Raw genomic sequence first — 16,639 nt, 5'->3', positions numbered from 1 at the left:
ATTAATATTTGGAATATCACTCAGAAGAAATTGATTTTAATAGCTGTCACATTACAGTTTTATTGAGAAGATTTGCAAGGAAAGAAAAATCACTCTGCTGGATTCTATGAAGACTTCCTTGTATTACCTTCCATTAGTCACGTATAATTCTAGTGCACACCTGAAAGATTTAAACACAGATTCTCTTTAATATGCTGAAAATTCAAGGCTTTCTAAAAACCTCAGTCTGGAAGATAATCATAATAGTTATATGCGAACTGACCATTTCTGTCTCTTTATTTTTTAGTTATTCTGATTTCTCTCAGAAATATATTCCATTCTCAAGTATTTCTTTTGAATACTAAAAAGAGATATGAAAATATATGCCCAATACCTATTTCTGTTTTTTTAAATTACAAAACAGCATTTAAAGTATATGGTAGTAAATATTAATCAGGATAAAGGGTATGGGGCATAAAGATGTGGCCTTTTATACAGAGAGAACAAAAGATAACAAATGTAAATGGTATGGCAAGGTTAGCTAGTCCTGTCAGATAGGAATATTAATGGGGAATATGTATTAGTCTGAATAGAAATAAAATATGTTAAGTTGGTAAATTTAGTCAGAGACAAGATGAAAAGAAGACTATCTAGTACTTAATATTTTGGTACCACAAAATATGTGAGCCAAGAAGAGAGTTACAGCTTAACCAATAAATGTAGGATTCACCTTCATTTGAGTACTTAGGTACCACCACCACTTACACCAATTAGGAAGCCACAACCTCCCACTAATAAGATAATAGCTACATGCAGATGGCGTGCACAAAAGTTAGTGGAAGTATAACAAAGTTGCTCCTTGGGGTAAGTTCTAGGTATCAGTTTATGAAGGATATGCACAAGGCATAGACAAGGGATGAAATCACACAGGGATGGACTTGGTTCAAAAATGAAAAGAACTATAATGTATATACTGTTATTTGAGCACAGAAATCTTTTGATAGCTACTGAGTCAAATCCTATGGAAGTAGACAAAGTCACTATAATGAAACTGCATTCCTGTGAAATCACAGGCCTTCATGTGGTTTACACAGTGGCTCTTAATGTATGGAAAGAAATACAGTCGGGCATGATTGTAGAGCTTACCACACTACAATGATGGTATTCAAATATACTATATTGCATTTAAGTAGAAAAATATTGGTATTTTTTTGGTATAATACAATTATCATGGTCTTTTAAAAATTCTGAATCAACGCCCATTAACATCAAGATCAAGGACTCAACTAATCAATTTACATGAAAACAAGGTAACAAGTCTGGACAGATCTGTGTGTGCCTGCTTCATTCACAACACCATATTGTGGTACTGTACATCTTCCAGTGAGAGAATAATTACTTCTAAAGTTCAAGAGATAAGGCTAAAATTCACCTAAGTAATGCTGTATGGGAATCAGTCTATAAAAAATGAAATTAAACAAACACATAAAATGCTTTCTTAAAAAATAAAACCAAAATTGGCAGAATTGCATAAAAAGGCCATTCAAAAAGTTTCACTGTTATAAAAAAAAAAAAAGAGACAAATGAATTTGACAAAAATATCTGTGTTCAATTTATCTCTTCTCATTTTTCCAACTACTACAAAGAAATAACACATTTTCACAGGAGAAAATATATTGTCCTAAAAAATATTAACAACTCTGTAATGATTGATGAAAGTAATCTTAAAAAAAAATTCAGAAGATATTTTATTTTTAATTTTGCTAGAACATGTTTATTTTTATACTGTTTACTCTGAACATTTTATTGATTTCATCAGCTAAGAACTTAAGAATATTTTTAAATATTTTATTTTTGTACATTGACCTCTGTTTTATGAGTCTATACATATTTTAACTTGAAATATATTAAATAGTTTCAGCTCACTTGTTTAATTTTAAAAATTCTGAAAAAATCAAATAACTGCTCTATAACAATAGCATAAATGCACAAAATATTACATAAAATATTATACAAAATATGTATGGACATACCAATAGTGCTATTTTGTTGAAATGGGAAATTACTAGTATTCACTCTCTTGATAGCTTTAGTGAAAAGGTTTGGATTACGGGCTAGTTTTCATGGCTTTTCTAAACTTCTGGCCAAGAAGGGTTAGGCCCAACCAAAGTGGGCAGGGTAAGAACAGAAAGAGTTAGCAAAATCGTCTCATTTAACTTGAAAAAGGTATATATGTATATAGTAGTGCCCGGCAAAAGGGTAAACTAAATTGTTACCTATGCTAACAGGCAACTTCACTCAGAGAAGTGATGGAATTTCAGATGATTTTTACTGTCTTCTTCACATTTTAAAATAATTAAGGTTCTTTTTTAAATGAGCATATCGGGCAGCCCAGGTGGCTCAGCAGTTTAGCGCCGCCTTCAGCCCAGGGCATGATCCTGGAGACCCGGGATTGAGTCCCACATCAGGCTCCCTGCATGGAGCCTATTTCTCCCTCTGCCTGTGTCTCGGCCTCTCTCTCTCTCTCTGTCTCTCATGAATAAATAAATAAAATCTTAAAAAAAAAATTGTTAAATGAGCATATCCTATTTTTTAAATAAAATATCAATAATAAATACAGAGATAATAAAATAGAATTTAATCAAAATGTACTAACCTGTTGTTATAGAAGACTCTGACTCTCTCAATTTCTGAGATGCTAAAAGTTTTTCCTGCAAAGCTTTCTGAGCAAGCTGTGCATCCCATTCTTCTAGTTCTTTTTCAAATCTCTGGTTGTCTTCCTCAACAAAATCTCTTAAATCCGGTGGTAGCGTTTCTATTCCAACAAGAGCCTGCCCAGTTTCTTTATTTAACTCCTCTGCAAATCATATTTTAAAAACTAATATAAAATTAAGAATTAAAGGAAAAATGCAAAGCTCAAAATAGGATGCATTTCCAATGGGATTTAAAGTATGAATTATTACAATTTAACAAATCAATATTACAAATTAAAACTAGACAAGCAATGATGCAAATATTTTATAATCCATTATAGGAAATGTTCTCAGCTTTTTTTTTTTTTTAATCTAAGGAGTAAAAAAAAGGAATGGGATATAAAGCCAACATCATTTGCTACTCAAACATTGACACAGTACTACATATTCTATTTTAAGAAAACACTAGACGTTTGATTATTTGTGAAATAAAAATTATCACAGAATGAGAATAATTCATAACCTTATTAAACTCTAAACAGAACTAAAATTATTTTTCGTCTAAAACAGTTAAGCATAGCAATATACCCACATGCAATCTGAGAACTAATCAATATAGCAAGATTTTTAAAAACATTACATAAGTAGTATTTAGGTTACTGAACCTCTGCTGCACACATACAAAGCACACTATAGCTTTTAGCCACAATTGGACCACCTAGCTACTGTTGCTGAATGGTTAAACACAGAAAGAAGGTTGATTTTTATCAGTTTCAACAAACCTTTATTAAGTATTTTCTATATGCAAACCTATGTGAGAATATTAAGAAATAAAACAGTAAGACATAGTATGACATTGTCCCTGTCTTGGAGCAGATCGGAGTGAAGTGAAAAAGATAAGTCAACATACAATTCCAACACACGTAAGTGCCCGATAGACGTATGCTATGAGAACACAAGGAGAGATATATTCTGGTAGAAGTCAAAAAAAAAAAAAAAACATGGCAGAGCAGATGACACCTGAATTGAATATTGCAGATGAGCAGAAATTAAGACAAAAGAAGAAATAAGAACATTACCTCCAAAAAAAAAAAAAAAAAAAAAAACATAAGAACATATAGATATAAATGAGTGAAATCATTTGGTGCAAAGAGAATACAAGCAGTTCAGATATCAGTAAAGTATACACAGTTTAAAATGGACACTGGTTAATAAATGAGGCTTGAGAGACAATCAGAGGCCAGAAAATGGAGGCCTTGTATATTAGGTTAAGGAGCTTAAATATGAGTCAATGTGTAATATGATCCTTAAAAGAAATTTAGGGAGGAGAAATAGGTCAGAGTTACATTTTATAGTAGTTACTAAGTAGTTAACTTTGGATACAAAATATATTCCAATTATCAGTCCTAATTACTCTTGTAATTCCAGTTTCTCACCCAGAATAAGCCAACTGTACTTCCTAATCACATCCATCACCCTGAGTCAATTAAACTGAACTAATCATACCAGAGACCAGAGTCACATAAAAGAGCTACATATTTAAAAATACATACTACCCTATATATTTTATGTTCTTACCTTTTATTAAGAATTGTGCCTTATCATTTATGTACATTAAACAGTATGCACTGGCATTTCTATAACCACCAAAAGAGTCCCTCACTAGCTCTTCCCATGATGATTTTGTCACAGCAATATCATTGTACTTCATCCACCTGTTTTCACGATGATCAAAAATGTATGCCCAGTAGTGCCCGGCATTAGCTTGACCTTCATGAACTAAAACAGCATGTAAGCGATAAGGAACCTAAATATGAAAACAGAATAGTTAAGCCACAATTTAGTCTATTAATACCATATTCCATGAAACCTATAAACTATCTTATTGGAGAATACCATAAAAGAATATGTTTTTAACAAGAGAAAACTGGCTGTGATTAAAATTTTTAAAAAATTACAGTATGAAATAAAAAAGGGGGAGATAAATAAGCTAATGACATGTAAAGCAGGTGTATAAATAGGATATTTTTTCAAACTCTGAAAATGTATTTCCTTTAAACGAAGAACTTATGATGAGTATTTTAAATGAAGCACCTGATTTTATCTAAATCTTCACAATTATAAATTGATGACTGAATTAGCAATATGGCCTATATAATGTATGCCAAAAGTTAAAATGTAACTGAGCACTATACTTCCCCCTCAATCTTAATATCCCTAAACAACCATATAATTTCCTCTGTAGGACTTTTTGTAAAAACTAAGACCTTCTAAAGATTTTTGCTAAGTTTACTGTAAAACAATTTTAAAAAGTAAACAATAAATATAGTATGAACATACAACTCAATATGGGAAATATTAATATGGAATATTTAATTTCAGCAATCTTATAACATAAAAAGAACCAGAATTAGCTTAAAAATTAGGTTAATCATATAAATAAAAAATATGTAAATAATTTTGACAGCACTTACCAACCTCAAATTTAACTTACTTGGATCATAGATTTGTCAGAATACATTAGTTCTATTGTTCGATGGATTCTGGATATGCTTTCCTGCAAATCTAAGGATAGAAGATGCCATTTAAAATGATTAACATATGTCTTTACATAGATATACTATGGTTTTCCCTCCAATATGTTAGACCAATAAGGAAAAATTCCTAAAGCACTCGATTATTATTTGAAGTCTATATAAAACAACAAAAAAGTTTTCCTTAATAAAAGATATAGCACAAGTGCATAATTAAAAACAAACAAATATGGTTCACTTAGAAAACGTGCTGAGTCTATAAAAGTGAACTTTATTCAAATCTATAAAGGAAAGTTTCAATAAAAGCTGAATCTAAAGCCCCTTATATATTTACATAAAACAGGAAAATTGTGGAATGAAATAAAATAACTTTGCCACAAATCATCTATTTATATATATGTCATTGAATAAAACTCTACTACAATCACCAGTGGAAATAATGTTGACACTCCCATTACTTAGTACTTCTACTTCCAATAGAAATCCATTCTACAAAATTATTCACAGCTATATTGCCCTAACAATTAAAGAACTAGAGACAACCTAAATATCTATTAATGTGGAAATGGTTAAATTATAGTATAACCTATACTATGAAGCTGTTGAAAAGAATAAGGAAGAAATCATGAAAGACTACAAAAAATATTAGTAACTTCAGAGTGGAGGAAAGACCTTTTAGTAAGCCTGACAGAAAATTCAGTAACCATAAAGGAAAAGATAAGACTCTCTCCCCAAACTTAAGAAAATCTACATTACAGAAACAAAACTAACAAAAAAAAAAAAAAGTCAAATTAAGAAAACAGTATCTACAGCATGCACTACAGGCAACAGGCTAATACCCATAACATCAAAGTTTCTACTGAGCAGTAAGAGAAAAATAAATGGTTCAATATAAAAAATGGGTGAATGTCATAAACAAGAAACTTATAGGAAAATAGAATTTCACTCATAATTAAGGAAATGCAAATTAAGACACTAAAACATACCATTTTTCAACATTCAGGCTACCACAATCTAAAAAGTACCCAGGGCTAAGGAGGATTTTGGGAGACAGGCTCTCCCACACAGTTAGTGGGAATAAAAACTGGTTCAATGTTTTGGAGGTAAAATTTCAAAACAGCTAAAATTTCAAATATATACACTTTGGACCAGAAATGGCACTTTTAAGAATATATCTTACTCACAAAAGTGTGTCAGTATGCATGTGGAGGGCCAGCACTATTTGCAGTATCAATATAGAAATTAAATAAATTACATCCTACTCAGATACTGGAATATTATACGATAGTTTAAAAAATAATGCTAACAGCTAATAACAGGGATAAAAGAGAGGAAACAAATATTCCAAGGAAAATCCCACCTGATCCATAGTATTATTATGGTCCAAACTATTAGGTATTAAGGTCCAAAGCCTTATCAGATGAATGTCTCTCAAGTTTCTCAAACTTAAAATGGCCAAAAGTGGACTCATCGTACTCCTCTACTTCCTCCTGTGAGGTGCAGAACCTGCTCATCCACCAGTTTGCCCTTTTCTAAAGTATATTCCATCTATCTATTCATACCAGCATGAGAAACTAAGGAAATCATCCCTAATTCCTCCCTTTCTCTCACCTCTTGTCAGTGATCTATCTCTCTTAGTTTTCTCCAAAGAGTAGATCATATCTGTTCATTTCTCTCCTCCCTCAATGCCCTACCTTGATGTCAAAAGCTTCCTAGCTTCCACCCTTCCAAATGTAGTCATATAAAAACAAAAATAATCTACCAAGTCCCGTAGAAAATTATCCAATATCTATTACAGTGTTCAGGAAACACAGTGTGCTCAATAAATGTTTCCTAATGAATTCAAATGTAAAAAATTCCCTCATAGATGAAAAATACTAAGGGAAATATTTATAGCTACCAATGCTAATTGTTGGTTGCCATTATATCCTATTTATGTTACATTACATTACATTAGGACTGCTCTTTATTTACATATCGTCTATAGTCAAGTTGGGCTCCAATAAGCCATACTCTTTAAAATAATTCCAATCTTTTGTTATAAAACAGTAGCTCTTAGATTTTTCTTTTTACATAGAATAAAATTAGGATAAAATTGGGTGATGATAATAGGATATTATATTTTGCCATGTAAGGAAAAATTATAATAAAACCTACCATAAAATATTAACATCACTTCATTTAAAAAAAGAAAAAGGCTACCTTAAGAACACTAAAGTAGCAAAGACATAATTGGGGAATAAAAGAGAGTTCCTTCCAAGGCCAGATTGCAACTTAATACCAACATATATACACATGCACACATGCACCCTCATGCTCCTAACAGCACTGTTCTTATTTTTCTTATTTTGCTACATGCCAGTTAAAACACTTTACAAACTGGCACTGAGCTCCTAGATCATATCTGGAAATCTCTGTTAGAGCAGACTGAAAATTAAAATTTACATTTCTGGGGCACCTGGGTGGCTCAACTGGTTAAGTACCTGCCTTTGAAAAAAACAAACAAACAAAAAAGTGTCTGCCTTTGACTCAGGTCATGATCCCAGGGTTCTGGGAGAGGGCACACATGGGCTCCCTGCTCAGGAGGAAGTCTGCTTCTCACTCTCTTACTGCCCCTTGATTTTTTCTCTCAAATAAAGAAAATCTTTTTTAAAAAATAAATAAAATTCACATTTCTAATTCTTAAACTTAAAATAATTTTTTAACACTTTAACTCATTCCACAAACATAAGGGGAAGGATGTTAATTGATAAATATATAATTTAATCTTGTATGATGTTTCACCAATGAAGTAGCTGTGAATACCAGTTTGATATAAATTTAGAGCACTAAACAGGAAAATCAGACCATCTGCTATGTCATTAATCAACTAAATAGTCCAGGGAAAATCTGTTGGTCTCTCTGAGTCTGATATTAAGATCATAAAAACAGGTGGCCAGACTAGTTTCCTTTATAGAAAACACTTTCTAGGAAAAAAAATACTTTATAATATTTATATATGAAATTCAGAGGTGACTTCCCTTCTCAATTTTAACATTATACATAGCCATTTGAGGCGACAGTAGCTATGCTATGAGAAGCTTCTTACCTCTGGTGTCATTTTCTATTTCTGTCCTCCAGCGATGTAAACAGCTTTCTAGCACAGAAAGTTCTTCTTCTGTTATGTGCCTTGGTGCTGGATGCATGGGCAAATCTGGAGGTATCCGAGACTGAGTGAATGGTTTATGTATTACTGATCTTGATGAAATGGCAGCTATTGATGCAGGTGATGTGCTTGGCAGTTCTGAAGAAGGGACTCCCTGTTGTTCTGTTGTGCTATATTTTTAAATCATAAAATATTCATTATTAAATTTTCCAAGCTGAAGCTCTGGACAAAAATTGTGCCAAACACACAGGATTAATTTTTGAAATTATAATTTCAAAAAGAAAAGGCCTTTAGAAAAATAAATATGTATATTAATTTAATATCCAATGATATACTTAATATATGAGGAATATATTATTATCAGAATGAAATTGTGGCTTTATAGAAAGAAATGGCTTAATCATGTCAATAAATCTTATGTATACCAAAATTATATAATATCAGCTTACATTACAGGAAAAACCAACTTAACGGTATTTTCATGGAAAAAAGATGGACATCTATACCAAAACAACCTAAAGTATAATTCTGAACAGAAAAAAATATGATGAAAATTCCAATCCACTACCATAAAATCTATTGAAAAAGTGAAATAAGAAAGCATCCAGAAGATGCACAACCTTCTAAGTGAATCTAGTATTTTTAGAGTCCACTAAAATAAATCACAATGGACATTTTATAAAACCCTCTTTAAAGCATCAATTATATCACTATATAATATAGTCAACAGCTGGCTCCTGAATCAGGAAAACATTTTACCTTGGTAATGTCTGTGGTGTGGAACCACTAGGTGGGGAACTAGCATCAATATCCTCAACAGGAGATGTACACACAGGTTTACTTGAAGCAAATTCCAATGCATACTGTAGAACATCTACCAAGGGGAATCGTTTGGGACCGGAACCGTAGCTTAAATATCTGTTAACCATAAGATGTATAAATGCTTTTAGCTGTATATAAAACACATTTGGTTGTTTTTAGTAATTGTTATAAAACATGATAAAAACACTTTAATAAATCTTCCTCAACAATGCAATTAATTTTCTTTTTCAAATGAGGATGTTAAAACTAAAGACACATTCAAGAAAGAACTTAAATGTCCTCCGAATTAAGGGAAACAAAGTTGATTACAATTGAATGTGTCTGTACACTGTTGTATATTTTAAATGCTGCTCTAAGTTGTAACCCAATAGGAAAATGAATACTGACAGTTCCATTTCCTGAGACTGTTTTTATTTTTAGATCTGTCATCTGGTCTCATGATTAGGATGATGACTAATATTATCCTTCTACCTTTTACCTCTGATTAGTTTTTTTAACCTCTGATTAGTTTTTAATATGATTACAGACACCTTTTAAAAATAAAAATTATTGAAATAATAATACATTATTTTTGTTTAACAAATTTGGGGCTAATTTTCAAATTAATACTAAAATAAGGGATACAGATTAATCAGAGGTTGCAAACTGAGATCTCTCAGGCCACATTTTAGCCTATAGACTTTTGTCTGAACTACAGAGCATCTGACTGTCTAGATTCCAGCACTTTGGGGAAGTTATCAAAAATAGTAGGACATACTCACATGTGGTGTCACACATGGTCCCACCCGGTAGTACAGATGATGGGCACTTCCTCTCTCAGGGATATGCTCTCTAAGCTCCCTTTGCCTATCAGCTTACACCTGACTTGCTTCCCTTCTTTATAAAGTCTCAATGAGAGGCCTGAGAGTTTGTATCTTCTGTATTAAGCAGAAAAACTTAGTCACCATTCATTTTAATGGAAATCTCAAGAATGATATGTAGTCTCATACAAAAAGAAACACTAAAATTTAAATTAGTTCAACTTTGGTTTTTTGTTTTTTATTTTAAGTAATTTTTCACCCAATGTAGGGCTCAAACTCACAGCCCAAGTATCAAGAGTTGCATGCTCTACTGACTGAGCCTGCCAAGTGTCCCTTTTCTGAATATTTTTTTTAACATTAAATTAATTTTGTAACTGTTTTCAACACCAAGAGCATTATTACTAGTCAACAATGAAAATATTTAAAACACTAAAATAATCATGAATGCCAACTAAGAATTATTTTAGTTTCTAACATAACTCAAAACTAAACTATTCAAGCAAAATATGAATTCAGAGTGATTATTACTAGAATTATAAGTCACCCAAAGCAAATTTAAAATGAAAGATTCCAGATAATCACTAAAAATATGACTTCCCATATGTTTCATAAAAGTTACAATACCTCTCTAGTCTTTGTTGTAATACTGTGAGGTAATCTTTTAGTCTCTTGATTTCTTCCCTCTTAATTCTTGTTATTTCTCTGTTTCTGTGCATGTATCTATCAGGAAAAAACAAAAAACAATATTACCATTTCTAAAAAATCATGGAAATAGATACAATACTAAGTCTAGCCAACACCACAAAAGGTCAAAAGGTAAAATTTAAAATTTTACAATGAAATATCAGACAAAAGAATATTTCATAAAATTGTAACAAACACAAAAATAAATGTTTTAGCTTCCTTATAATTCCCAGTAACTATACTTTTCTAAATAGAAAGAGAACTCAATTTTCCTTGACAAGTAGTACTGGACATATTATGCAAAAAAAAAAAAAAAAAAAAAAAAAAAAGACTAATTCTAAAGAAATTAAGCAAATTTTTTCTCTAAACACAATAATTCTTTACTTGGTTACTAAACAGTTTCAAAATCAAGTCATGCTGTATACCAAACCATACCTGTCCAGATATAACACTTGAGGAAATTCTAATTTGTTGTGAATTTTTTCTGGTCTTCCCAATGCCTGATTGAATTCAAATCTTGATAATTCAAATGTTAACACAGGTGGCAGTTTGGTGAACCAATGCTGAAAGAAAACAACAACAAAAACCTTACTATCACCTTTTGTTTTCTCTACTGCAGTGTGAGGCACAGAGCGTCAGCATGGCATTTTTAGATGTATCATCTACAATGCTCGCACCATAAATACATGACTAGCTAGGCAATTTAATTAAAATCCAACTTCTTCCCAAAAGTGTTCCACACCACTTAAAAATTTCAAGGATGGGAATAATACTCAACCAGCAAAGAAAAAAGATCTTCTAACAACTCTCCTTCTTCCATAATAATTTTTTACATTAGGTTTTTTAACCTAAAGCTACAGACCTTATTTAAAAGCATGGCTTTTAACAAATTTTAACAAATCCTCTGGCTTCTTCAATATTATGTCACTATGACTACCAGGAATGGTATATATACTTATTAATAAACCACACTTCAAAAATCTTGACAAAGAAAATTGTACACACACACAATTTTTATAGCATAAATGGTCACAATTCTTACTAAAAACTAGAAACTGATATTCCCTTGTTTTATTTTTAATTTTCCTAATGGAATACTGACTAATTTAAGAAAAAAAAACCTATTACTAAAACGGAGATTAAACTAATGATAACTATATTTAAAATCTTTAAATGACTAGTGTTTGAAGAATTAAATACCTCATTGCTATGAGCCAATTGCTCCACAAACTTTGGCAATTGTTTAGTTAAGCAATAAATGTAACAAAATTTCAAAGAAAATTACTTTCAAAAAAAATATTCAAGTTTTACATAAACACATTTTAAAAAGAAATAAACAAAAACTCATGAATCACCAAATATGGAAGTATAAAATAATGCAACAAATACTTTTAATGCTTACTGTAAATCACACAATGTACTACTGTAAAAAGTAACTACCACACATTACATTGTATGTGTTATTTTCAAGTGCCACAAAATGCAACCACACAAATATCAATTAGCTAAGAGTACACTAATTTAAATTCAGATATCCAAAAAAAGTAGTAACGGTGAACATTTGGCAAACTGGATTTGACTAAGATCTTGTAAGCTACTACTTTTCTCTAAGTAAAGCTAATAAAAATAATTATTTAAAACTATTTTTCTGTCCCAAAATGCTACAGCTTACATGAATTGAAATTTCCTGAGTTAGATGTGGCTTATCTTTTACCAAAAGTTGAAGTTTAAGAAATGTATTTTTAAATGGCTATTAAAACTGAAGTAGACTAGAGAAAGTTACAAAAGATCTAGTATCAGGAACATCTCAAGTTTGAAGATTTCTTGAGCAAAGACTGCTTATTTACTTTGTTCTCACATGACACTGGCAAGAATTTTAGTGAATTCTAATACACACCTTAAATTACTGTTAAGAATTAAAACATACTCCATACATATCACAAAGAAAACTTTTGATGCCTTAGGATAACTACTCTCCACTCCATTTTGTGATACTAAAATAAGTACGCAGGTTTCAAGAACTATTGCTTTCATATTTTATTGCAGTATTTTAAATGTCACCATGAAAATTAAATAGTTACATACTTTAATTCATGGAAACCTACCATGGCCAATAGAAATAAAATCACCATAATTGGGGGTATGCTTCTCAGCAGACCATGAAAAGTCCAGGAAATAACTTCTATAACTTAAGAAAGAATGTTCATAATAATTATGTAATATGTCTCTGTTGTGAATGTATTTCCTATAACAGCAGTAACAGTTTTTTCCTACAAGACTGGAAGGATTTCACTTTATTCTAAAGGACCAAAGAGATAGCTAGACAGTCCTTTATTTCATCTTAGAAAATATTAAGGATTTGTCTAGCTCTGTGATTTTAGGATTTTAAGTATAGCAGTATATAGCTAGAATTTTAAATATACGAAGTATTTTTCTTTTGAAATGTTATTCTTTGGCAGCCCAGTGGCTCAGCGGTTTAGCGCCGCCTTCAGCCCAGGGCCTGATCCTGGAGACCCGGGATCGAGTCCCACGTCAGGCTCCCTGCATGGAGCCTGCTTCTCCCTCTGTGTCTCTGCCTCTCTCTCTGTGTGTTCTCCCATGAATAAATAAAATCTTAAAAAAAAAAATGTTATTCTTTTCATTCAATAAAAAACTGTATTTACTTCTCTAACTGGTATGCCATGCTTGTGAGACACAGATCATTAAAGGTAAAAAATAATGCTTATAGTTTCCAGATCTCTAAACACATTTTATTATTATTTATTATCATATTATATAATAAGCCTAAGGAAGTAATAGATTGGGGCAGCTAATGAATAAAAAACATAACGTTGGCAACAAAAGGGCTCCTGAACTTTATGTCTATAAATCTAACTTAACAAAAGTATTTTCTAGAGAGAATGTAGTCATCTTTTTGAGTTATAATAGCTGATTTTTAATATGTTTTAAATACCTTGCTTTTGTGAGATTACACGAATGTGGGAAGCAGGGGACAGAAAAATAAGACGTACCATTTCAAATTCCCACAGAACACCAAACAAAACCAGGATATAAATCAAGCATGAGAAGCAAACAGCTCTATCCCAACTTGAACATTAGTTTTAGTCATTTAACTGGCTTCACACATTTGCCCTTTCACTCTAAAAGATAAATTTCCCATATAACATCTACAGATATCTAATATTGTACATGTATGTATTGTTTATCTAATTTAGTTTTTAAAGTTCCATAAAATTTGTTGTAGAACTTTCACTATAACCTAGTACAACTTTGTGACTATAACTTAGTACAACTTAGTAGAATTTTAGGAAATTTGATAGTACTTATATTTTTAAATGAGTATGCCTGGTGATCCAAAGATTCTGACTATTCTTCATTGCTAAGTTCTCAAGGTATTTATATTTATAGAAAGATATTCCTTGGGGATCCATGGGTGGCTCAGCAGTTTGGCGCCTGCCTTTGGCCCAGGGAGCAATCCTGGAGTCCCAGGATCGAGTCCCGTGTCGGGCTCCCGGCATGGAGCCTGCTTCTCCCTCCGCCTGTGTCTCTGCCTCTCTCTCTCTCTCTCTATGTCTATCATGAATAAATAAATAAATAAATCTTTAAAAAGATATTCCTTGAAATGATTATTTGTCCAACTAATGTCTCACAGAAGAATTAAATTAATTTTAGAAATACAGGTTATGTGATACTTTTCAGGTTTTAAAAAGAATGGTGTTGAGCCATATATTTAGATGTTGGAAGGATGCTCGTGATGTACTGGTGAGGGAAAAATGCAAGTCACAGGACAGTATGAACAAATACAAATACTTACACGTGTATAGTGACAGTCTAAAAGAAAATGTGTAAGAAGTGAATACCCACGCAAGAAATGAGGTACTCACTGCTCGAAAGGTTTTTGCTCTAATAGGCAATCAAAAAAAAATCTCCAGGTTTCCTAGAAAGTTTGATTCATCTATAAACTGCACATCACGTAATTGAACTTTAAAATTTATGATTTGAAAAATATTTTATAAGTAGTTATCATAGATATATAACTTTTAATTCATTCAGTTGTCTCTTGGTATGGCATTCCAGAAATTTAAACTCTTATAGACCACTGGATATTTTAACATGAGTGATTCAGGACACTAAAGGTCTTACTAAGTATTACTTGATCACAGCTACTTTAGCTACTTTTAAATAAATAATAGTCTAAGAGATAAAAGGTGTTATCAGGGACTATGTCAATTTATAAACAAGCCTAAGATGTTACTCATTGGTATTTATACAAAGTTAAGAAGAAACAGAACAGGGATCCCTGGGTGGCGCAGCGGTTTGGCGCCTGCCTTTGGCCCAGGGCGCGATCCTGGAGACCCGGGATCGAATCCCATATCAGGCTCCCGGTGCATGGAGCCTGTTTCTCCCTCTGCCTGTGTCTCTGCCTCTCTCTCTCTCTGTGACTATCATAAGTAAATAAATAAAAATTAAAAAAAAAAAAAAGAAGAAGAAACAGAACAGTCACTCTGAAGGACATAATGAAATAAGACTATAATTTAAGTACATTATTAAAAGCCTTTAAGATAGTCTACTTTAGCCAGGCTGAATTATCATTGAAACTATTGTGTTCTACAAATCTAGGCAATTGGTAATAGGAATACAGGTAATTGAATTTGTTCTTACTAAGACTCCTTACAAACTGCTGAATTCAGAGGAAACATATCACTGTATTTGATAGGTTGGATATAAAAACCAAGGCAGAAAATATATACGCAGTTCAGGGTATGAAGCCAAAGTAGGAGGACAAACTAAATCTTTTTAAATAAATAATGAGATTCAGATTAAATTTAAAATAAATAATGAAATTCAGATTCAATGTAAGAAAAACATTTTTAAAAGTGGAATATGTGAGAAAGATTATTTACCAATTAATTACTAAATTATTTATCAATAAACTAATGCATATTTCACTTATAAGCTCCTCTGATAGGGTAAGGAAAATGCAATCCCTCCTTTTTCTGCTTAAACTCATCTTCCTTTTATTTAATATAACACAAGTCACACTTTAGGCAGGGGGTCTGCTTTCCTATTCCATTATGGGATCCTGAGAGTCTCAATCTCTAGAGATCAATAAAAATAAGTTTAATTTAAATATTCTTAATTGGAGGTCTCTATGGAAATCACTGGTGGAGCTCTTGGGCCCACGTACTGCATTACATTTCTACCCTGCATTCTGATTTGACAGCTTAGAAGTAGGGCCTAGGCATCTGCTGAGAATCACTGAAGTAGATGATCTATGATACAGAGAGAAAAACTAATTCAAATATTTTCTCTCCCTCTCTCTCTCCCCGAAAAAAAAAAAAAGCCAAAAAATTGTAAATGTTAATTTATTTTGTTTATTTGGGTGTATAAGGGATAAGGGAAGAGAAGGAAATGAGGATGAAGATAAAACAGGAAAGAGAGAATTCCATCTTTTTAAAAAAGCACATATTTAGATAAAAGCAATTTACTTTGAAAGACACAAGAACTCAGACCCTGTTTAGAAAAACACAGAGATATCATCACTTAACATCTATTAAGCACCTTATTCAGGGATAAAGTCCTCAGAAACTTTTTTGATAACACAGAGACATTTCATTCATTCAGTCAATAAATATGTATTACATAATTCTTTTTGCAGTCATTGTACTATCCACCAGGGATATAATAAAGAATGACACAGATGAAGATGCTGACCCTCATGCATGGAGTTTAGAAGTAGACAACTATCAGCGACTGCTTCATAACTGAATTTGGAGCAATGATCTGTCCTTTGCCTTCCGTGATAGTAACACATAAGGACGAATACATGGCTGAATGGATGGATGTACAGATGGAGCTAGAGATGTGAATAAAGAAAGAGTGGGAGGCCAGACAGAGACCAATTGAAACAAATAAGCAGGTTTATATTTGTTAAGTTATATCTTTCCTGAGAGAGCAAGTTCTTCCATCTGCCCTTCTGCC

The 16,639-nt window shown here is 32.0% G+C and overlaps 1 protein-coding gene across 6 annotated transcripts in view; it reads right to left on the bottom strand.

The window, feature by feature from the left end:
- USP25 (ubiquitin specific peptidase 25) overlaps positions 1–16,639 on the bottom strand; it is a 137,247-nt gene that overhangs the window by 37,181 nt on the left and 83,427 nt on the right. For all 6 annotated transcript variants that reach the window (XM_025450072.3, XM_035709188.2, XM_025450073.3 and 3 more), the window contains 7 exons: positions 11,093–11,220; positions 10,598–10,693; positions 9,111–9,269; positions 8,295–8,521; positions 5,167–5,237; positions 4,251–4,479; positions 2,636–2,836 (listed from right to left, as the gene is read on the bottom strand). In XM_025450072.3, coding sequence (XP_025305857.1) covers positions 2,636–2,836; positions 4,251–4,479; positions 5,167–5,237; positions 8,295–8,521; positions 9,111–9,269; positions 10,598–10,693; positions 11,093–11,220 — 1,111 coding nt within the window. The remainder of the gene's footprint in view (positions 1–2,635; positions 2,837–4,250; positions 4,480–5,166; positions 5,238–8,294; positions 8,522–9,110; positions 9,270–10,597; positions 10,694–11,092; positions 11,221–16,639) is intronic.

Source organism: Canis lupus, chromosome 31 (genome assembly GCF_003254725.2).
Source record: "Canis lupus dingo isolate Sandy chromosome 31, ASM325472v2, whole genome shotgun sequence".
NCBI lineage: Eukaryota > Metazoa > Chordata > Mammalia > Carnivora > Canidae > Canis > Canis lupus.
The sequence above is the reverse complement of the archived record's forward strand: the minus strand, read 5'-3'. Positions and strand labels throughout refer to the sequence as shown.